Raw genomic sequence first — 24143 nt, 5'->3', positions numbered from 1 at the left:
TAAGATTAATATATAATAATTTTTAATATAATAAATAATTGCCTAAAGATACTATACGTGCTGTAGTTATCATTATAGCACAGTCTCAGATTATTGCCTAACTCTCCAATGTAGCATGTACATAAGGTACTGTAGTAAAGCCTCTTATATCTCGCGCCATTCCTGTAATATTAATTAGTAGTTATATAGTTTTAGTAGCCTTAGGACCTGTCTTACAAATATGTAACAAAGCGCTGTACTCGATAAGACTTGCTAATATTGTCATTATTAGCCAGGTAGATTGACTTTATTTTAGCGCTTTTCTCATCGTGGCGCTATAAGTGATAGAACTTGTTTTTATCTAAGTGTTAAGATTAGACTTGCCAAGATAAGAGTTAGAGAGAGTAAATCTTATGCTCCTTGTAGTTAGGATCGCTTCGACTTAGGCGCTTCTTTCGCTATCAGGCTTATTAGTATCATTCCGCAACACCCAAGTAAGCAATATACCTACAATAGCCATTGTGTTAAAGTCGAAGTGTATTTTCTAACCTTATGATTAACTTATAAACTTAACTCCGCTACTACCTTCTAATTGCCCTGTTAATGTACTGCTGTTAGAATTTGTTTAGATATGCTATATAGACAAGCTTTTATTTAAGGTTCTGTTTAAGCTCTTATTTAAGCTTTTATTTAAGCCTTTATTTAAGTAAGTATGCTGCTATTTTGCTTATTATTTTATATTTAATTATTCTAGAAAATAAATTAAAGGCACCTTCTTATAACCTATAATAGTAAGTAAATAAGTTATTTTTTAAGTTTTTATAATATTAGCCTTTAGCTATAGTAATTAGTTAGTTATTATAGTATAATATCTAAGTTATTAGCTAGATGTGTTATTTACAGTTAAGGCTTGTGGCTAAGAGCTTAAACTAGCAGACAGAACTTAATACCTATAATAGGTATAGCGGCAATAGGGTACAAGAATTAAGTATAGGCCTGTTTAAAAGGGAGAGGGGTAAGCTCGCTTGACAAAATCCTCCCGGTTTCGATAAAGTTTAAGTCTTAAAAAATACCTTGTTATCTCTTTGAGAAGTACGGCTCTGAGTGCTTCGATGACCTGATCTAAGCAGTGATATAAGTAGATTGACTATTAAGGTGCACATCTTATAACAAGCGGTCATCGGACCAGAATGTCTGAAGTCTCGAAATGCGACAAGCAAGAAGGATTAGGCAGCTAAGAAGCTTACTTCCAGTCAATCTGTCGCCTCACGATCGCTCAGTTGTATAAATATTAATATATGTTAAAAGTCCTAGATATAAACAACATAGCCCTATCGTAAAAGCTTATAGGTAAAAGCTTATATCGGGGAAAAAAATATCGTGTTGTTATTTATTATCTGTATTCGCAGCCTAAAGCTTAACCTTATAGGCCGCAGTCATCCCATAGTTCAAAACAACGTGGCCTAATAAATTTCCATTTCGTTGGCCTTTTTACACTTTTGCCCTGCAATCACCAGCCATGAAATCTCTTTATCGTAATACATCGACTCTCGGAGTTCTACGGTTCATGAGATGAAAGCCGCGGCACCAGTAACAATTCTGGTGGTTGGAGGTTAGCTGATTTAACTGAAGTGATAGCTCGGGTGAGTGCATGCATAGACTTTGCAGGGGGGATATCCTTACTTGTAAGCTCTTTTGGACAACTGAGCTTCCCATCGACGGCCACGTAAGTAAGTCGTGGCTCTGAATCCATGTACCGATTACTTAAAAGAGAAGTGAGCCATCTCGTATGTTACATTCGCTTATGCTCATGTTCTGTTTATATCGGGCGACTGAGGAATTGTGATTCAACCCCCATGTCTGAGTGCGTAATCCTCCGCCTTTTCTGTAATACCATTTGATTGGCTTAACTGTTCCACCGTTGTGTGAACAATTGAGGTATGCTTTTTCATGCATAAGCGCGGCGTTGCTGACTGATCAATTCGCTGGATGGGTCTATCTGTGATAAGGTTGTCGGTAGTTAAAAGAGGCTTTAGCCCCCAGCGCACAAAGATAAGGATGGGTCTATCAACCCCCAAGACGTCTTACTGCATATGATTGACATGGCGAGGCTGGGATTCCATTCGTCTCCATACAGCGTTCCAGTATGAGTCCATTATGTATACACGTCTCATTAACACCAACATCAGACATTAGATAGAACCGACAGACGTCCCAATCGGCACAATCAAGACAGTGGCTTGTTCAGACTTTTACTCAGACATGAAGAGATCATCATTCCAGGATCAAAGGCGACAAGGCCAATCTTCTCGTTACTCAACCCCATCCAGCCCTTATGATAGCAGTCAGCGAGAAGAACTCAGAGCTACTTCATAAGAGACTTTAGACCTCTCACGCGGTCTTCTCAAAGAACTGGGAACAAACGAGTCGGCAAGACATTCCGTCAAGTACTCGTTTGGCTCTCGTACTCGGCTTCATCCTGGTAACTGTCCGTTCATACAAACAGCCAGCTACCATTCAGGTCATCAACGATGATACACGCAATGCTGCCATCGAGCTCTGCCACAGGGTGCAAGCTGATGCTGGTCCAAAGAGTCAGCCTCCCATAGTCGTCAACTTTGCGAACCGTCACTCCCCAGGCGGAGGATGGCTCAATGGCGCCATAGCACAAGAAGAGGCACTCCGCTACCGCAGCACCCTCGCATTAAGTCTTAACAAAAAGCACTACCCAGTCGAGAGAGACGACGCTCTCTACAGCCCCTACGCACTCATCATGCGGGATGATCTATCCTCAGGCCACGAGATGTCATCACTCCCTGCAAGGGAGCTTCCAGCTGTGAGCGCCCTGACTGTGGGTGCCTTGCGAGGTCCACCAGTTCGGTTTTTCACCAACGAACCTCGCAAAGGTAGAATGCGCAGGTCTAGTTCTGAAGTATTCGAAAAGCGGTCTTTGCCAATGATCGAGACCGCGATATCACAAAGACCAAAATGAGACTCTGCTTGCGCATGGCGGCTTAACACAATCATGACATGCTCGTACTTGGTGCTCTAGGCTGTGGCGTTTACGGTATCCCACCGGAAGATATTGCCCATTGCTGGCTGAAGATATTGAGAGAAGATGAGTTTTCAGGCAATTGGTGGCGGGAAGTCTGGTTTGCGGTATTTGACCCCAAGAACGAAGGCAATTTTGAGATTTTTCATCAGGCGCTTGACGGGAAGCAAGTTTAGACCCAACAGCATATCAGTCACTACCCAACAAAGCGAGTAATTGAGGCTGCATGAGCTGAACCGTTTGACAGCGCCCAACTTCGTACTACATCCATTCAAAGGCTTTAATTATACACACTATACCTGGGCTAGTAATAGCTGGAATGTCTAAGCCTGTAGGGGGTTAGTATGTCGCTTTGACATGTCTTAAACTAAGCCCACGACTGGACTGGCATTCCTCCCTGGATGTCGAGACTCTGCCACAACAGCTTTCTTTTTAACTCAATCAACGCCCGAAATACCGCACCTAACACATGTTTGAAGCACTTGCCTACACTGCCCTTAAATATCACGAAAAGTGGCTGCGAATTCGGGTATGTGCAAGCTACTATGGAACGATATGCAGGGCAACAGAGGCACGGGCTGTCCCCTGTCTCACAGCAAACAATTGATCTCGTCAATGGGACCTCATTATAGACACAATTTTTCTTTTCTTTCGTTCAAATCTTTACACTCTTTTGCCATTGCGTCCTGAAATCATGAGGTCTCAAATATATGTAGCGACTCTCGTAGGAGCAATTGGCGTAGTCTCTGATACCTTTTGCGTTACATATCTTTCTACCTACCTCGTACCTATTTCTGAGGGGGGTGACCCTCAATCAACCAAGGAACATTCATCAAGGCCGACGTTCCAAGGAAACACTTCCACCTAAACGAGTCCGAGTCTGTGATGGTCCACATGGCAGTCCTACATTACCTCCCGCTAATGCTCTGTAGGAATAGACGTCCCAGACTCTTTGACGTCGACTGCTTCACAAGAAAACGAGGCTTCAGCTTCCATTTCGGTCGACTCTGAGTTCTCTAGTCACGACACGGGCCACGCAGTAATACAATCGGGCTCTAATACTGTATCCGTCGGGTCAACCGATGCTCTATTCAGTGAGAGTTTTACATCTTCTTCGACAGCCATTACCTTAACCTCTATTACTATCACCTCGGCCTCTACCACTGTTACATCGGTATCTGCCGCTATCACCTTGGACACCGCTACTGTCACTGAGGCCACCACGACCCCCAATGGCGTGATCGTACCAGCAGGGAGATCAATCATTCTCCAAGTCAATCTCGATAGCAACAACAGAGGGCGTTATCTCGTTAGAAGAACCCTAGGTGGATTTGTAAGCCCGGCCGACACCGACATCTGCACGTTTGCTTCCCTCTTCAATCTCGCCCAGGGCCAGCTTTTTTCGAACGACTTTCCAATCTATTATACATCTGGCGACGACTACAAAGAACTCGTCGGAGTAGACCAACCTTCTAGAGGTTCTATATCAACGGGGTTTGCAGCCTCTGGCGGTTCGCTTGTCTTTAGAAATATCGGGTTGCCTAATGGTGAGGCACAATTCTGCCAGACGTCTGATAGCCGAGTCTACGTCGTATTCACCGATGGACCTCCGGGGTGTGTCCCAGTCACGCTATCTGTCTATGAATGTAAGAGGACTTGACTCTCTCTATGTGTCATTGTTAACATTATACTTAGCTTCACAATGCCAAAATGGCCAGCTCGTGGGTGTTGGCGAGACTACTACTGCATTTGGCACATCAGCATCTCAAGCTGTTAGTTTTGGCAGTGACACGTCCATCACAAGTTACAAAACAGAGGACAGCACGATATCTCCAGAGACCAGCTCTAGTATCGTCTCTTCACCAAGCTATATAACGCAGTCTGAGTCTGGAGACCTCCCTATCACAGTTTCTAAAACGGAAGAGAGTACAGGTTATCCAACCACTATCCCTGGTACTCTACTTCCATCAAGCCGTGTGACAGAGTCCGAGTCTGTAGTTCTCCAGACGTCCGGTACTAAGGCACCCCCGGATGCATCCTCCAGGACTTCCCATGACACTTTGCTGAGCTCAGCCACTGCCAATGCACCCACTCTTGAAGCCTCTACTTCAAACATCCTGTCTGCAACTGGAACAGATGGTGCATCGAGTACTGACTCGGTGTTGACTGGCGTGGTCACAAGAGGAACGACATCACAGTCGTCGCTCAACTTGAGTGATTTGCCTGCAACATCAACTGTCGTAAGCGAGACAGACTCGACACCTACGGCTCCAAAGACGACCAATACAGGAAACGCTAGCACAAGGGACTCAACTTTCGACACTGGCTCAACTGTGGATACTGCTAGTGCCGATAATACGACTACCGAGGTCACTACCAGGGCAGATACAACTTCAAAGACTGAGGCGGGGGCAAGCACAACAGACACCGATACAACTGCCAACGAAACCATCTCGACTCAGAGTAGTACTACTGAGCTATTCTCTTCTGGCACGACAACAACCGAGGAAGATAACACTACCCTTGAATCTATCCCAACTCAGAAGACTACTACTGAACCATCCTCCTCTGATACAACAACAACTGCAGAGGATACCACCTCATCAAACGAAAGTCCTACGACCACGGATGAGACTACCACAACACCTCAGGATCCTACCACCACTACTGCAGATCCAACGACAACCACAAGACCATATAGAAGTTGTGATGATCTCAAGCCTAGATATGCTATATCTGACGCAGACAAATTCGACATCTTCTGCACAAACGATGTCACACAAGGAACTTATAGTGATAGTAGTTTTGCTTGGGATTTTCAGGAATGCATGGATAGATGTTTTGCTCAGGGTGATGTTTGTCGGGCTATTACATATGAGAGGGCTATAAGTATATGCAAGCTGTATACAAGCACTGATGGACATGAGTTTTCTCAAGACATTGATTATGCAGAAAAGGACTTTTGCTGTTAGGAGATGGATGCCCCTATTAGTGTTGCTGCTGTCCTAACGACTTAGGCTTCTTATAGTATTTAGCAAATATTTATTGAACTAGGCTGTATCCCCTTGAAATCGATGTTGGCTTTTGAACATAGATACATCCTTGTCGCGGATGCCCAGATCCTGAACGTCCTTAAATAGCTCGTATGGGTAATATATATTCAGCAAACGGTATAAAGGCTTATGATTGGTACTGTCACGCTCACAGATTCTATTTGTATACTTTAAAAACAGAGAATACAAAGGGGTATATCTGGTCAGTTAGAGATTTGTTATAATAACAACAAAGGAGTAGTGACAAGCTGCTAGGTTCCATCCTGGTAGCCTATACCCCACAATATGAATCTTTGTGCCTGACTCAGAAAGACAGTTTGCATTACGGACGAAAGGAAGGACAGCATTAAATTTTGTATTTGATAACCCGGTAACCGAGACATTGGCCAACGCTAACTCTTGTGCCCTGCTTAAGCAAATGGATTTCCCCAGATTTCAAATCGCTAAAGTGCGGGGTAATGAATTTTATTCGTCTACAGGACGAATAAGCTTTTGCATCACACATGCCGAAGGAAATCCGAGCCGTGGCGCGAACAATAACGAGAACAACCAAGGTATTGGGATCCGATAAAGCAGAGAAATGATCGGGTAGCGGGTTAGGCATGCAAACTAAGTTTAATATCCAATCTTGTATAAAGAAGCAGCACATCTGGATGTGTTTGACAGGCCTGGTTAACTTCTGCTATCCATATTCCAATTGATTGTGTATCTGAATGATAATCATTGATCAATATGACCCTCGACGGTACCTTGCTCAAGTACTCACTGACGACATTGTTGTTCGGGGGAATCGCTGCCCTGGTTGTAGCTGCCCTTATATGGTTGGTGTTCTCGGAACTTACATCTCCCCTGCGTAGCTATCCTGGACCTTTTCTTGCTCGTAAGTTCCCAAGTCTGACTCTGCCAGCCAGCTCCATACAATCCCGCCTTTTCAATGAATGAACAAAGTCTAATATGTACTGTGACCAGGTTGGACCAACCTCTGGCGCTTGTATCAAGTCCAGACCCAGAGATATCAATGGACTATTAAGGACCTGCATGACAAGTATGGGCCGGTGGTTCGAATTGGCCCCAACCTGCTGGACCTTGATTATCCAGAGTTGATTAAAACAATCTACAGTACTGATGGGAAATGGTGCAAGGTAAAGAACTGTTCAAATTACGCCTTGGAACACTCAAGACTAATGCCTTATAGACCGAGTTCTACCACAACAGCAGTGCTGTTATCAATGGCAAAATCACATATCACTTGTTCAGCACGACCGACCAAGCAGCTCATGCCCGCCTGAAGCGACCGATTGTGAAATACTATTCAATGAGCAATATCTTGAACCTCGAATCCCATGTTGATACAGTCATCAGCGACTTTTGCGACCATTTAGAAACAAGATTCATGGACAAGCAGAGTCAAGAGAAACAATTCGATTTTGGACAGTGGATCGCCTTCTGTAAGTCATTTGAAATATTCTGGTAACTCTCGCTGACGACTTGTGATTATCTTAGATACTTGGGATATGATTAGCTCTGCCACTTTCAGCCAACGCTTTGGATACATGGAAAAAGCCTATGATTTTGACGGTACGATCCATACCGCTGACCAAGTTACCGACTACTTCGCAATGGTCGGTCAAATGCCGTTCTTGGATTATCTTTTGGACAAAAACCCGATTAAACGCATTGGACCGCCAAACCTCGGCAACGTCACGCGTATTTCTGTTGAGAAAATGATGTCTCGCGTAGACAAGTTGGATGAGATCGACCGCAAGCCAGCAGAGGAACTTGACTTCTTGGATCATTTCCTGAATGCCATGAAGAAGTCTCCCGATCTAGTTGATACCAGTGTCATTACGGGTTATCTCCAGGTCAATATGCTGGCTGGCGCTGATACAACGGCAATCACCCTGCGTGCGATTTTCAACTTCTTGCTCGAGAACCCGCTCACCATGACCAGGCTTAAGAAAGAGCTACTGTCGCTAGACTATGACGCAGCAGAGGAAAAGGTAGTGTCGTACAAGTCTGCACGCGCGGTGCCGTATCTTGATGCTGTCATCCGCGAATCCATGAGGATGCACCCTGGGGTTGGCATGCTTCTGGAACGATACGTGCCTGATACTGGCTTACAACTACCTGATGGAAGCTTCGTACCTGGTGGAACAGCAGTTGGATTAAATCCTTATATTATCGGCCGGAATAAGGGTATCTGGGGCGATGATGCAGATGAATTCCGCCCTGAGCGATGGTTGCAAAAGAGCGGCGAGGATGATGAGGCTTTTCAGCAGCGACTTCGCCAGATGAATGGTGCTGACTTGACTTTTGGTGGAGGATCAAGAATTTGCATTGGCAGGAATCTCGCCCTCCTTGAGATATATAAGGTCGTTGCTACTTTAGTGTCTCGATATGAGATTCTGAGTGTGCCTGGACAAAAGATGAAGATCATCTCAACATGGTTTCCGCGCCAATCTGGCCTCATTTGTCAGTTGCGTAAGCGATAGAGGTTGGATCTTTATAGGATAGCGGAAAGATTAGGGAAAGTCAGCTATAAATCTTTACTATTCTCCCGCCTTGCTCAAGTGAGTAGACGAATTCCTCAAACAGAGTGGTGCGTGTTCTAGGCGGCAATTTATCACATGCAGGGAGGTGATGTAGCTGATCTCAGGCGACCGTAATACGGCATGTTTCTCATTCTAGCGCAGTCCCGTATTCCGTGACCACTTTTCTCTGGCAGTGCCCCTTTCGAACCCCGCGGGACTTGCTTCCGCAGACTCATTAATCTAAGCTTTTGAGAAAGTCATTGTCTCGGGCTGCCTGTTCCACAATCGTGTCGATCACTATGTGGAAGGAACGTAAGATCTGGTCTTTCACTGGCTGGCTATAGCGAGATGAAGTATCCCTATTACCATGGTATGTGACAAGTTTAATGTCGTCACCAGAAGAACAGACCATCACCGACCAATGATAGACCGCACCTTATCTCTCCGACAATTGTGGGGTTACTACAGTTAACTCCCCGATCCGATGCTCATCGTCTCCCGAAGCTTCCAACTTGGTAATCATTAACTGTTTTTCTCAGATAAATTGATAAACAATGAATCGAAAGAACTAGTTTCAAAGTGTGCTACCTCATTTAACTACCCTTTCAATCTCAGTCTTTATATCTGTTGCAAATTGTAAACACCAAGGCCTGCCATCATGTTGCTGGACGACTTTCATACCTCAACTTTCAAGACAGCTGTATTGGCACTTTGTGCTCTCTCTGTTCTTAAAGTAGCTGCTTCTATCTTATATAACTTCTTTTTCCATCCCCTATCTAAGTATCCTGGACCACCGCTTGCACGAGTCTCGAGATTATGGAGCCGGACCGGTAATCTCCGAGGACGAAAATCAGAACGAATCCATGAAGCACATGCCATGTACGGCTCCGTGGTTCGAGTTGGACCGAACGAACTTTCCTTCTCAACGCCCGCTGCCGTGCAGGCAATCTACACTTCTAATAACTTTACCAAAGAAGAGACCTTTTGTATAAGTATTCACTCGTAAAGACATATAGTATTACATTTCTAACTCAAGGTAGCGCGCAAAACGAATCTTCCATGAGAGTTATTTGTTTAGTTTTAGGTGAGCCTTCTAGTATTTTGCAAGAGTCCTGCCATACTTAAGCTAACTTGATACAGAGACGCTGAAGCCCATAAAATTCGCCGAAAGAACTTCTCCAGAGGTTTTTCTCAATCTTCAATGCTCGATTTCGAGCCCCATGTTTCTTCAAAGATCAAGACGCTCCTGAACCAGTGGGCGGCGAGAGCTAACAATGGACCCATTGACGTGTACCCTTGGTGCCACTGGTTGGGATTCGACGTCATGTGTAAGTGCAAGAGACAATGAAAGAAATTTCGCACTCAGTAGGCTGACTGAAGCCAAGGCCATCTCATGTTTGACGAAGACCCTGGGTCTGTGCAGCGAGGCCAGCCGCACCAGGTCATGAGATACATCAAGGCTTGGAAACCCACGTTTATATATGTAAGTTCCATCTAAAGGAGCACCTGGAGACTTAAAATAATGAGACCATAGAAAGAATTCCTACCCCAGATGGAACAGTACGGAGTCTATGTCCCTGGCCCCGTCGGCGGATACTTCAGGGATGTTCGCACATGGAAAGAGGTCAATAGCCTTAAAGAATATACTGCTTCGTTCGACATCAACTAATCTTTGGTAGTATGCGCTCACGCTTATCGAAGACGTCCGCCAGAAAAACTCGCATACACCCTTTCTCCGAAATCTCCTAAGTGCGGACAAGAGCGAAGACACGGCCCAGCATTTGACGAACTCGGAGCTTGCAGAGGAATGCATGGGAGGCATGTAAGTTCAGACCCCATAATAGATAGGTCTTGGCATGTTTCAATCGAGCTGATGATCATTTGGCTAGGTTCGGCGGAAGCGGAACTACAGCAAACACGTTTATATACATACCCTGGGTGTGTCTAAGACAGCCCAAGGTTGTAGCGAAGCTGAGGTCAGAGCTACTCCAAGCATTCCCAGACCCAGCTTTAGTGCCCGACTACCAAGTAATTTCACCTTGCAAGTACGTTAACGACATATGCTAATTGATGTAGACATGTGGCAAGTTGCCGTATCTTCAGGCTGTTATCAACGAGACCCTACGAAGGTATCCTACCATCGTGGCGACCTTGCCACGCACCGCAATCAATGATACAATAGTCGATGGGATCTCAGTACCTAAAGGGGTAAGTCAAACCTGGAATACTATATACTCTAAACTAAGGACATTTAGACCATAGTGGGAACCCAGAACTTCACCATGCATCGAAACGAGGACGCATTTTCATTACCTGAAGAATTCATTCCTGAGAGATGGCTGACTACTGATGGCAACGAAACACGCAAGGCATCTTGGACGCCTTTTTCTGTTTGTTCCAGGAGGTGTATCGGCATCAAGTAAGTTGTGACAAGTTGCCTTTCCTGCAGTTGCATCAGCTAACATGATAGCCTCGCTCAAATGGAGCTTTCCAAACTCACGGCAGCTTTCTTTTTGAGATTTGATGGGAAGGTCGATGAAAGCATGACTGAAGAAGATATGAGAATGTATGATACTTTCAATGCTGGCCCGGCTGGGGCGAGGTTGCTTGTACACATGCGGGAGGTATAACAAAGAGAGACATCTTTTGATACTAAACAAGAGCTTGACCGGGATGGGAAGGTAAACAGAAGGAGACTTATTATTCGGACATAAAAGCCTTTATTCCGGTGTTTGGCTTATTACTCTAATAAGCCTTCTCCTGCTCTCTTATGCTATATAGTCTATGTTTTTGTTCTCCCCATCGTCAGTCTGAAAAGCTCGGTTGTGATACAATGGCGGCGGTAGTGAAGGATGCTTAATTACTAGAAACATAGCCGTCGGAAAACGCGGCCCAGCGTCGGAAGCGGGGTGCTATGCCCATTCCAGAGACACGATCGGCAATGTTACAGTCCGCCAAGAAGACCAGAACGCGGGGTAACAGTGACTAGCGTAGTTGGGCTTGACGTATTCTAAACCTACCACGCACCTGCAATCAAAGTTCACTCACGAAACCAGGAGGTAAGCTCGTTAATCCAAGCAAGATTACCAGGTGTAGCCACCCCCAAGACGTACTATGCACGCAACCCGGGGATACAATCAAAGTGGAAGAAAGGTTGTCATAAGCCGCAAGATAGCGCTCGCATGCGAATATTGCCGGAGACGAAAGACGCGATGCGACGGCAGGCAACCTCCTTGTTCAGCCTGCAAGGCCAAGGGTCTGGGTGTTACTTGTCAGTATCAACAGAGTTCTCTCACAACCAAAAGGTAATGATACAACTATGTATCAAGAGAAATTCTTTAAATCACGGTGAATACAGATATGTCTCAGACCTAGAGGCTCGAGTGCAAGAGTATGAGCGACAGTCCCAAGCCACTGTTTCGTTGTCCAGCGTGATATCTGGAACGAACGTGTACCCAGACCTTTCTCCTACTCAGGACAGTGTCTTGGGTCGAGGGAAGGGCAAATGGTACCGCCAAATACGACAACAACCTGATATGGAGATGATATATGATCCCCCATCTACTTCTCACGCTCATTACGAAGGTGTCCCGTCAGATGACAGGTTTCCAACCCTCCAAGAACTGATTGTGTCAATAGTGACGCCATGGTAGTAGTTCCGTCCCCCGAATGCGGTGACAGTGAAGATCTTGGCCAGTCATCATCAATATCATTTATTCAGTCAATGCTGCGAACTGTGAACCGGGATCACTCAGTCTTCAGGGTCTCTCATCATCCAGTTAACAATCAATATCCTCTCCTCCAGGCCATCGATGAAGAAGCATTATTTCTTCCGCCCCGGAGGGTAGCCGATGGCTTTGTACAAGCATACTGGAAGTTCCTACACCCCATATTGCCAATTCTCCATAGACCGACTCTCATGAGACTCTACGATAAGTTATGGATGGTAGACGATACCAGAGGTTCTAGTCAAATCTGCAATGTGGACGACGCGGTTTTCTTCTCGACCCTCAATATAACCCTAGCAATCGGGTGTCAATTTAGCGAGCGGATGGAAGCTACGCGAAAGCTGACTATGGCGAGCAAGTTTTACCAGAGATCAAAAGCTCTGTTAGCCGACGAACTTCTGGACTATCCAAGCTTGGCGCTTGTACAGCTTTCACTGCTTACAGGCGTGTACCTGGAGTCTACATGCCAACAGATGCTGGAACATCGTAGGCTCGGCCATTCGATCGGCGCAGAGCATGGGTCTTCATCTTGATCCCAAACGCAATTCAATAAACCAGGTCGAGCGAGAAATGGAACGAAGAGTATGGCATGCATGTGTATTTCTGGACCGGTCAGTACTTGATGATCATAGTTGTGTCCCCTAACTAAACAAAGCTTGCCCACAACAGCCAGCTCGCCTGTACTTTCGGCCGGCCACCGATGGTTTTGGACTCGTCGAGTGTTCCGAAACCTGAGATGATCAATGATGAACATCTGTCGGAAACCGGTCAAGGCTTTCAACCATTGGATGCCTATCCACAGATGGGCAGTTTCATTTATTTCTGCAACTTGTTTGACATACTGCATCAGATCTTGGTTGAATTTTATGTCAACAAAAAACCCAGTCCCTACAGCGATAACAGAGACTCCTCGATAGGAGAGAGTTACAACTTGTAATGGGTTATCATAGGAAGTTAATCAAGTTTCAAGAGACACTCCCGCCTTTCCTTGAAACTTCTGACAGCAATATGCATTCGCCTTGTACTGACGAATCTGGAGTTGCTCTGGGCTCTCGAATCTTGCACTCCAGGTACCTATGCCACTTTCTTCTTCAATCCCAGTCCTGCCTTTGTATCGTTTAGCTAACCTGGGGTGGCATCAGATTACTATACATCCGCATTTTTCTCCTCAGGCCAGTTGTACTTCTAGTGGCTCAGGTTTCTAACGAAGCCAGTGCCAGAAACATGCTCAACAGTCAAGATAGTCTTCACTGGCACCTGGCCCTGAAAGCATGCACGCTTTGTATTTCAACAACACAAGAACTGGTAGCACATATGTATGAGAACATGGGCACCTCCTACTGGACATCCATTTCCCACAAAATACATTGTAAAAGGGGACTTAGCATGTAATGCTGCATTGGACTTGCTAACAGCAGAGTAGATGCGTTTGCCTGCGTTGTGGTACTAGCTGCTGCTCGTCTCTACCCAATGTTGAGTGCAGATGTTGACAAGGAATCGATCCAAGCCTCGTGGTCGCAGTGCATGCGAGTATTTGACCAATACAAGCTACAATCTCCTGCAGCATCTCACGTCATTAGAATATTGGCACTATTGGAAAGTCGCCTTCCAGGATTTGAACCTGGAATCAACGGTCCTCAATTCGGAACACATATACACACTGGCGAGCGAGATGCCCCGGAAAAGCAAGTATATAGGTCTTTGGATGATAACGAGCGGATTTTGGGCACAGGGATGTCCCTGGATTCTCTCCAAGAACTCGACTTTGATTCTACATGGGCCATCTTGGACGAGCTACTTCAGTGTGAATCCTCTAGTTACAACGTAACAAGTAGAACTTGCCAGGGCGGCTTGAATTCTGGCATATGGAGTGAGCTTCTATAGTCCTCTTAATTTGTCACTATCTGGCTAGTACATTTATAAAGTGAACCCTTCGATAACCTGAAAAGCGACCAAGGCAGCTTGACACATCTCTTTAACATGTTAGGTCGAAACTATAGATCGATGAGGATGACTGCCACCTATAAGGTTAAGCTTTAGGCTGCGAACAGAGATAATGAATTCCAAGAAACTATAGATCAATAACGAACTAGTTAAGATAACAAGGTCATAGCTCACCAACAACGACATAGATCATTCAACATGGCCGAGAGCTTAAACCAGCAGAGAGGACTAAGTGTCAATCTCAAGGCGGGATGATTATTCCCGAGGTTGTTCAATTTCGCCTCGGGTATGTTAAAGAGATGATATCGCTTCCCATCGCCACGGAGCTTGTTCTCCCCCGGGGATCCAAAAGTAGAACACTCAACCTGCAGCAACGGAAAGTCATACAAATCTGAGTCTAATGCCATACCCGAGAACAAATTTTGCCTGATCCTGTGAACGGAAGATACTCGATGCGACAGAGATAGAGACTTCAATCCAGTTCTTGGCAAAGAGTTTACTTCCGTTCCTAAACAGGCTAGAAATTAATTCAGACACTGAGTTCCCGTTCCCAAAGAGGCATAGAGAGATTTTGTTCGCCTCCATATGGTGCACCAACCGGGAGGTTTACTTACCATGGTGCCGCTCGACTTTAAATTTGTAATAGTTTCGACGGCTCTTCGAATGCTTGTCGGTCTGATGGTTGGTGGATCAATTTGCTTTAAGCTCTATTGTCGGTCCGATGGGGCTGTTCCTTACAAATTATGGTCAGATCCTATGATCCTCCTTTGAGTCTTGTATATATTACGTGTTTCAGGTTGCATCTCTACATCGCACTCCACAGACGCGTAAATGTCCTTCCAATTCGAGTCCGGATGAGGCGGGACATCACATGCTTCCATTAATATAAATCGATTTCTTCTTTATGTTATTATTGAAATGAATATATAAAACATCCACCTAGCTGTCTTACTGTTCGTCACTCTATAGCAAGTCCTCCGATTCAAGCACGATACAAAACTATCTATCCAGATCATCCCCTCAATCCCGACGCCTTTGCCAAAATGCAGATCACAAGCCTCCTCGCTATCATTTCCCTCGTCTCTGCTTCTGTCGCAGCTCCCGGTGACCGTGGCAGTTACCCTGTTTCTGGCCTCGGTATCCGCAAGCAAGCTATCTTGAATGCTGGTGGCAACACTCTTGATTTGGCTATTGCCATGCTTGAGGATGAACACATGTAAACTAACTACAAGTATGGTGAGTAAACCCCGCTGTAGAGATACATCTACCAGCTGGCAAATTAAGACTCAAATTTCCATAGGCGGCGGCAAGACCCTCGATGCGGCCAACTTTGGCGTTTTCAAGGTCAACTGGGGAATTCTTCGTGTCTGCGCCAAGCGAGCTGGATTTGTAGGACAGGCCGTAAGTCAGTGGAATAACTGTGCTAAGCTCAAGTAAGCTCTGATGGAGTAGACATTTGTCACGCGTACTCGCTCACCGACTGCTCTTTTCACTCATAGCTCCGATATCTACGCTGATGTTGCCTCTCGTTGGGATTGCCAGGAACAGTACGGTTACGATAAGTGGTTTGCCGGGCACCGTAACGGCGCCACCGGCTTATCAAACCCCAACACGGAAGACATCCGATTCTACCGTGAGTCCGTTGAGTGGATCCAAAAGCAAATCGATTCAAAGTCTACTTACAAGACTGACGACACTCGTTTCTGGGTTGATGTTACTCCTATATAAGTCAGAGGCATAAGCCCGTTGTTACCAGGCGTAGCAACTGTGAGGCTGGGGTTATGGAGAGTCGGATTGACCGCAAACGAATTCAGCAGGCCGGTTGGGGGGGTGCTGAGTAGAGAGCTGTGAGAGCAGCCCAGCCCTAGTTCCTGTCAAGTATTTACTCTTCTTCAAATATTAAGCAATCCTATAAACGACAGTATTTAAATCAGATTTTCACTGTTATCTGGAAGGAAGAACTAGTGACTTTTTCGGGGCAATAATACCGCGAAGACTGTCGACCCCAGACTTTACCCCGGATATGATCGGTGCGGAGTGGCATGTGAACGGCTGACCAGAGCCGAAAAAGGTCTGGCTAGAATTCAAGTAGCGTGAGAGCCTCAGCTTCTCATTGCTGCGCATGTTCTCGCTCACACTAGAGGTCGCCGGGATAACGAGCTTCGGAGTGGTCAGAATTCCGCAGACTGCTCCCCACAGCGCATCAATATGGAGTATAGTGAGGTCGTTGAGATTAAGCGCCCTGAAGACTCCCCAGACTAAGGCACGCCACAAATTTCTCCACGGGGAATGAACCCGTTTGTGCTTTATGGACCCGGGCTTTCCCCTCATCTTATCGTCAGGTGAAGGAATAATGACCTGGCACCTGACAGCGATTTACCGTACCTGTATAGGCGAGCCAATGACCAAGTAACTAGCTTGCGGATTAGTCCAGCCCCGCATTTTTACATACGCATACTACACACTCGACTCCTTATTTATCGCGCCTGTGATGATTATCTATAAAAGCTTCAGTCCTCCCCCCATGACCCTAAATCATAGCCAAGAAACGCATCATCCACCATGATTGCTCCCAAGACCTACCAGTTTCTCGTCGGCGTTTTCGCCTCGCTCGGATCCTTCAACTACGGGTAAATCGCATAAAACCAAATGATTTCACGGACTAGCTGACATCGATAGTTACGATCTTGGTGTCATTGGAGGTAGTATTGCTTCGACTTCCTTCGTCTCGGCTTTCCACCCCAGCGCAAATGAAAGGTACGGTATTCTTGTCGACCCAATGTCTGTCCTTCTGCTGACTTGTTAGCGGCGCCGTTGTGTCCCTCTTCACGGGTGGAGGCTTCTTCGGGGCTTTCGCGGCTGGCCCCATGGGTGATTGGTTGGGCCGAAGACTCGCAATCATGATCGGTGCTATCATCTTCTGCGTTGGTGGTGCCTTGCAAGCAGCTGGCCACAGCTTGTCCTTCTTCTATGCTGGTCGAGCTGTTGCCGGGCTTGGCGTCGGTATTCTGGTCATGATCGTGCCAATGTACCAAGCCGAGATCGCGCATCCTTCTATCAGAGGCCGCGTCACTGGCCTGCAGCAATTGATGCTTGGTATTGGAGCCGTCGTAGCAAGTAAGTCAAAAATCATCCATATTAGATACCGCATCACTGACTGTACCTAGCATGGACTGTATACGGAACCAACTTGCATTTTGCCACCAGCGAACAGTGGCGTATCCCTCTTGGCCTTCAAATCGTCCCCGCTGGCATCCTCGCCCTCATGATTCTACTCTTCCCAGAGTCACCTCGTTGGTTAATCGATCACGGCAGAGAAGAAGAAGGCCTCAAGACCTTAGCCAAGCTTCACACCAACGGGAATGAGAACGATCCTTGGGTCCAGGCCGAGTATCTCCAGATTCAATCTGCCATTGCCCACGAGCACGAGCTCGCAGCAAAGGGCTACCGGGAATTATTTACCGACCGCGCGAGCTTCCGCCGCCTCTTTCTTGTCACTGCCCTGCAGGCCTCCGTCCAGATGACTGGTGTATCAGCCATCCAGTACTTCACTCCCGATATCTACAAAGCCATGGGCATCAATACTCAAAGTTCATTAAAGTATCAGGCTATTAGCAACGTACTCTCTGTTCTTGCTCAGCTCTGCACTGTGCTTTTCATCGACAAGATTGGTCGTCGCTGGCCGTTGATCATCGGCAACGGTATCAACTGTATTTGCTTCATCATCGTCACTGCAGCTCAAGCTAGTTTCCCCAACGCTTCTCCGTCGTTGCAGAACTCACTTGGCTGGCTTTTCATCGTCATCAACTGGTGCTATCAAGTCAGCTTCTCTTTTACCTGTGGCTCCCTCTCTTGGATCATTCCGGCCGAGGTATTTGACACCAAGACACGTTCCAAGGGTATCTCCATTGGTGTCATGACCTCGTTTGCTTTCAATACTATGATTGGACAGGTTACGGCCCCAGCTATTAAGAACATCGGTTGGAGGTACTTCCTGGTATTTGTGGTATGCAATTTTACGAATGCCATCTTCTTCTGGGCATTCATGCCAGAGACGAAATTGCTGCCGCTTGAGGAGATGAATATCTTGTTCTCAAGTACCTCTTGGTTTGTGCCTGGGACCTCGCAGAAGCGCACGAGTGACTTGGATGCCAGGGTCGAAGAAGCTAAGCTGGAGAAGGAGGGCGTGGAGGTTGAGACTGTACGAGATTAGCTGTGTTACATTGCACTAGTTGCATCTCGGCCGAGGATTGTAGTTGGGTCTGGGGGCTTGATCGTGTGAAGGCTTAGTCTGCGTTGGTAGAATTTTCAGTATTGAGAATTAAAGCTATGTAACTCTACTTCATATAATATTTTCAATTGCTTCAGGGCTGTATGGTGATGAGGATCATTTAGCTATGTAAAAAAGAGGATCGCCAGTTATGCGACACTCCATTAGAGACAATATCAGTGATTTAGCCCGTTTACTACATGATAGCTCTGTATCCTTGTATCACCTCGTGATCCATACCATTAACTGTGTCAATTCCAGCCAAAGGGCAACTTTCTTAAACTACCCAACTGAGAACTCTATTGCTTCATTTGGAAACATATAGGCCTTTTCTTTGATTTGTCTATTACCATAATCACTCGCCATTATCACATATTTCCAAGGACGCCATGCTCAAGTAGAAACAATCAATATCACAGAAGTTGATTATGTGTAAGTCAAAAGATAAGATGATAAAGTAGTGTGTCTTATGCAAAGGATGCCATAGAATTGTAAATAAATATAACCCGAGATGTCACTATCTAAGAAATAGATGTTAAGTTCTATGTAGTGAATGGAAGCTCTTGGGCAATTGTGTTAGGCAGCTGGTATACTGCCTGAACTGATTTGATAAGAGTGTTATTTTGAGTTGATAGACCCCTCCACTGCTGATGCTTACATCAAGCTCCTCACACCTGAATGGAAGTTCTCAGCCAGAGGTCTGAGCTAGATATAAGGTTCAAGGCAGCAGCTGTATGACCTTGAGACTTAACATTAAGGTTATTGTGTTCTTTAGCGTAGTGTATAATGCCATATATTATGATATGCTAAAAAATAAGCATTATACTGTGTTATTTTTATTATATGAGATTCTATTGGCTATACCTTGCGTATTGGCTATAGAGATATTTAACTTTTTAATAAAGAATTAAGTACAAGATCTGATAGATCCTGCCATTGCACGAGGTGTTAAAGGTCAAGACAATTTATATAAAGGTACCTAATGGGGAATATTAACAACGCCAACGATCAAAGCATTAGTGTCAGGGTCGCCAAAGTTGCCTTCGGTTGCAACGAGCCACTTTAAGTTTCCACGGTTATCCTTGATAACTCGGAGATCTCGACTATAACCGTTCTTCTGGTTGATGTTGACTCTCTAGTCTCTTCCAGGTACCCGGAAGTGCTCTGTAGTTGTTGATATAAACGTCGCTATCAGAGTTGCCGTTCGCAATAAGCGCTCCGTCTTCACTACCAGTCTTGAGGGGAGCCCAGATGACGAAGGGTGAGCCGCAGGGAATCACCGCCGCTGTGTCGTTGGATACGATTGGTTGGATAGGCTTGCCGAAGGACTTTGTCGGGTCCTTGGAGACAATGTCGTGAACCTGGCAGTTGTTCACGGGTGCACCGCAGCTTTCGAATGTCATGATGTAATTATCGTTGGTGGGTATGTGTACAACCGTGGTCATACCGGGACGTCCGTCGTAGTAGTTCATAGCGACATCATTCACAATGGGGGTCCAGTGTCTCAGATCAGTTGTTGTGATGTAGACCAGTTTCTGGCCGTAGCGTAGGTCGCGTTGATCAGAGTAGTAGAGGATCAATTTGCCTTTCTACATAAGTAAAAAGGCTTCCTATATAGCCTTATTGCCGTTAAGAACGGTCTCTGAACCCGGTCTATAGGCAATGTAACTAAGAAATTTAAACGTTGTGGCACCGTCTGCACTGGCATATATATCAATGTACGCATGACTCTTGTTGCTGGGAAGCGACGTGCCCACGGCGAGGATAGTCCCAGCCGGATACCCGCCAAAGTCTTAAGGGAGTGAATATAAGATAGGCTGATACGCCACGGCCCAGCCGTTGACCTGGTCTGTGAATCGCGAGTGCTCTTTCCTAATCGCGCCACCATCTGTGGAGCGGAAGATTGGAAGAGAGAGTGGATCTTCCGGGGAGTAAATCTCGTAAATGATGAGAAGAGATTTGTTGCTCAGCTGCAGGGTGCGAGCGTAGAGTGTACGCGGGTCAACCTATGAAAAATAAGGTAATATATATATAAGTACTATAGCTAAAGTAAATAAAAATTATAAAAATTTTTATACTATTTACTTTAATAATACTATAAAAGCTTATAAAGTTATAATCTTTACTAAGCTATTAATATACTTTATAGTAATGTTAATAAAAGTTAATAAGTATAAGGGCTATTATATTTATATTAAGTATTTTCTTTTATATATACTTTATATACTTTAAGCCTAATTATCTTTATTAAGGAAAGTAACTATTAGGTTATATACTAAGATATTATTAGTCTACCCTGCTTAAAGGCTTTTTACTTAACCTATCCCTGTGCATTAGGACTATAATGGCTGGCATAGTAAATAATTATAAAAGACTCTAATGGGAAGGATTTATCTCTAATGAAGCTAGAGATCTCTCTATCAAGTCTTACACGCGATAAACTACTGGTTGGGACGTGGAAGAAGACAACGCTGGTATAGTCTTGCTTGAATAGAATTAGGTCAGATCACGTTGTGCAGGGCAGTTACCCTAGACTAAGCTCAGGTAGCTAATAAGACTCCATTTACGTTTTGCTCGAATAGGGCGCACGAGATTACGTATCTCGCCGTCCACGTCCCTAATGCCATGTTCCTCCTAGGCTATGAGTAGTACATGTACTTGAGCATAAGGAACAAGTGGATCCGACCCGATGGTAGGTTTGAAGGAGTGCACGATGCTGACGGAGGTCAGCAAATGTATTTAATGCGATCCAGTTAAAATAAATATCCTAACAAAAGGGCGGCTAAACTTTTTACAAAGAGGAAACCTTCAAGCAGACTACATGCTTGACATTGACCAGACGCTTCCCAGATCGTTGAACTTGTTTATCTCTCTGTTTCGTGCTACCTGTCACGCGGGCGATGACGAGGCGCGTGACAGCAACGAAGTAGGGCAGCTCCCCTGTCAAAGCAAAGAGCTTCTTGTTAACCTCAAAGCTAGGTCCTGCGCCCAGGCAACTATAACATTTGAGGAATTCGGGCGGAATTTAAGCTAGTGTATTGCGTACTATCATTATAATGTCTTGTAAGATATTATCTATTTAGAATCTGCAATCAGTGTGTTGGTTTGATATGTCTCGTGGAGGCATCATAAGCTTTAAGCATCAATCAATCAGAATCTCTAGTCAAGACAGACGCTGGAGTCCACGCGAGAGCTGCATTTAACGTGTCAGCGAAGCGAGAGTCCCAGACTGTGATAAGGTTATAGGAGGCTAAAAGAGGCTTTGGCCCCCAGCATGTTTTCGACCGTTGAAACCTGCAGATAAGCCATTCGTCAACCTACACCGCACTGTAAGTCTACCGTCATGCCATGTCAGAAGAAGGATCAGAGTATGGAGAATAATTAGGGACCGCAAGCAGACGACCGCGAGGAGAGAACTTCGACTTCGTGGACCATTCGGGCGTTAATTCATATCAAGAGGTAGTCAATTAAAATGTATCTTGGCTCAATTCAACCATACAGTAGACAGATGCCGTCAGTACATGAAGTTATATCCACAAGAAAATAAGTATTATTACAAGCGACGTCTGATTGTTTCTTGTTGTGGAACCCGAGCTGATGTATAACTAGCTTACAGGAGGTAGAACAAGCTAAGAGCGTTAGGTCCACCACAGGTAGCGGTGGAGTCTCCAGCACAGGCCTTGCTGCAAGTGGAGGCGGCAATAGGGGCACCAGAGTTGTCGATAGTGTTACCGCAGAAGCACTGGTTGCCAAATTCAGTACCGGCATACCTGTAACCAGCAGCAGCACAAGCATCCTGGCACTTCTTGTTGGTGTTGCCAGCAATGTTGAGGGAGGTACTGAGAGTGCGTGAAAGAGTGGCATCAGAGTAGCAGCCAAGGTTCAACCAAGTAGGAACAGTAGCAAAGAGCTCAATGGCATTACTTCCACCGCAAGTCAGAGTGCTGTCACCGGGGCAAGCAATGGTGCAGTCCTGGGACTGGACAAGGTTCTGCTGGGGAGCAGATCCACACCAGCACTGGCTACCGAACTCAAGACCAGCGTAGGCAAAGCCACCGTCGGCACAAGCAGCCTTACACTTGATGGGGGTGTTTCCGGCGTGGCTGATCAAAGTGGGCAGAATACGAGCCGAGGTACTGTCAGCGAAGCATCCGAGATCCTTAAAGTTAGGACCTGGCTGGACCCCACAGGATCCAAAGCCAGTCTGGCAGCCTGTACCGCAGTGAAGATCGGACTTTCCACAGTAACCGAACTGGGAGCAGCAGTTCCCGAAGCCGGTGCCTGCACAGCTGGCAGATCCGTTGAAGGCACCACAGATACCATCAGTGGAGGCAACCACAGCACGAGCCCGAAGAATGTCGGAATCCTGGGGTGCAGTGTTAGCGTGAGGTTACGGGGTGACGAGTGATGGGCAGCGTACCAAGGACTGGGCCGGAATGGCAACAGCGGCTGCAGCAGCGCAGAAGAGAACGATTGTACTGGCGATCATTATTGCTAAGTTGGCGTGATTATGCATGTATGGATATAAGAGGAGGGTGGTTGGGCTGGAGATAAAGACCGATGAGGTATTTCTGATGATGATCCTTATCTCTGCATAGGGCATATACTACACTTTATAGACATCATAGATCTCAGCTTCAACGTTCTAGATTGAATAAAGATCAAGCTGAACATCATTTAATTCCAATATACGCGAGAGGCGTTAATAGTTTACGGAGGCATTCCAAAGCTTTGCTGCTGCGCAAGCCATTTGTGCCGAAAAGAGACAAATACACTTGAATGGGGCTGGCACTGTCCAGTTTGCACTCAACAACCCTGGAAAGCTGAGCATAAGCTGACTACAGACTGGCGTGAGAAGTCTCAATAGTTTATGGGGGCTGCCAATAGCTTTACGTAGCATCCAGAACCAAGAAGGGCATGACGGTCATGACCTCTATGAAGCTGCATGTCCTTGGTGGTCTAGGCCCTGCAGCACTGGAAGGTGACTCAGTTGGGTATGAAATAAGATTCAGGTTCAGTTGAGGATCAGAATTAGCCCCTAAAAGCTGCTGATAGCTTCAGAAGCTTTACCGTATATAAAAGGGCCAGAACGCGTTAAGGACTTAGGGCCAGTGATTTACCGCTTCTACCTACTGGGCTGGAAGCTGGAAATCCCGCTTGAGTCATGTTTGATTGATTGTGGCTTGCTGAGAAAAGATGCTTGCTTGTTTTGATTGCTCAGCTGTAATAAATGGGCTGAGTTGACTGTTGGCAAAGCGTCGAATGACGGGTACTCGGCTAGTAGTGCAGTAGTGCTCCGGTGTTATCATGTCTGTTCAGCTGCCAAGGCTCCACAAGGCCTACTGGCGTACAAAGTACTTGGTTTATTCGTGTATAGCTGTATACTTATGTGATAGCCTGTATAGCCAACAGACAGGAGTTATTGAAAACCAAATCGTGGCCTTGTTGTTTGTAGTTAAAAATGACAGATATTTATTTGCAGAAAAATATTGTTTTCTGATGCCAAGCTAAGCCTCGTTAATATTAGAGCCCGATAGTGTAGCAATGAAGCTTCTGGTTTAGGATGCCTTATATAGAGGTAGTACA

General features: G+C 45.7%; 5 protein-coding genes across 5 annotated transcripts; 4 read left to right on the top strand and 1 right to left on the bottom strand.

Annotated features, from left to right (window-relative positions):
* Positions 1-2314: 2314 nt before the first annotated feature.
* Positions 2315-6003, top strand: FSUBG_13223 (uncharacterized protein; the record flags this gene model as incomplete). Its single annotated transcript, XM_036678092.1, has 4 exons — positions 2315-2323; positions 2366-2885; positions 3964-4677; positions 4727-6003. 4 exons carry the CDS (start codon positions 2315-2317, stop codon positions 6001-6003), a joined length of 2520 nt encoding a protein of 839 aa, XP_036531320.1.
* Positions 6004-6816: 813 nt separating this feature from the next.
* On the top strand, positions 6817-12876 carry FSUBG_13222 (cytochrome P450 monooxygenase; the record flags this gene model as incomplete). The annotated part of the gene is made up of 15 exons (XM_036678091.1): positions 6817-6964; positions 7054-7226; positions 7280-7532; positions 7588-8565; positions 8861-8927; positions 9756-9943; positions 10001-10098; positions 10150-10239; positions 10295-10437; positions 10505-10643; positions 10692-10823; positions 10871-11034; positions 11086-11181; positions 11974-12207; positions 12255-12876. The coding sequence occupies 15 exons, from the start codon at positions 6817-6819 to the stop codon at positions 12874-12876; spliced, it is 3525 nt and encodes a 1174-aa protein (XP_036531319.1).
* Positions 12877-15330: 2454 nt separating this feature from the next.
* FSUBG_13221 (uncharacterized protein) lies at positions 15331-16015 on the top strand (the record flags this gene model as incomplete). Its single annotated transcript, XM_036678090.1, has 3 exons — positions 15331-15503; positions 15559-15688; positions 15740-16015. 3 exons carry the CDS (start codon positions 15331-15333, stop codon positions 16013-16015), a joined length of 579 nt encoding a protein of 192 aa, XP_036531318.1.
* Positions 16016-16849: 834 nt separating this feature from the next.
* On the top strand, positions 16850-18500 carry FSUBG_13220 (quinate permease; the record flags this gene model as incomplete). Its single annotated transcript, XM_036678089.1, has 4 exons — positions 16850-16917; positions 16967-17044; positions 17094-17404; positions 17455-18500. 4 exons carry the CDS (start codon positions 16850-16852, stop codon positions 18498-18500), a joined length of 1503 nt encoding a protein of 500 aa, XP_036531317.1.
* A 1160-nt stretch (positions 18501-19660) lies between these two features.
* Positions 19661-23046, bottom strand: FSUBG_13219 (WSC domain protein; the record flags this gene model as incomplete). The annotated part of the gene is made up of 5 exons (XM_036678087.1): positions 19661-20146; positions 20402-20563; positions 21379-21553; positions 22172-22923; positions 22978-23046. The coding sequence occupies 5 exons, from the start codon at positions 23044-23046 to the stop codon at positions 19661-19663; spliced, it is 1644 nt and encodes a 547-aa protein (XP_036531316.1).
* Between the last annotated feature and the right edge of the window lie 1097 nt (positions 23047-24143).

Source organism: Fusarium subglutinans (genome assembly GCF_013396075.1).
Source record: "Fusarium subglutinans strain NRRL 66333 chromosome Unknown NRRL66333_c0000319, whole genome shotgun sequence".
Taxonomy (NCBI): domain Eukaryota; kingdom Fungi; phylum Ascomycota; class Sordariomycetes; order Hypocreales; family Nectriaceae; genus Fusarium; species Fusarium subglutinans.
Note: the sequence above shows the minus strand (reverse complement) of the source record. Positions and strands in the feature narration are given on the sequence as shown.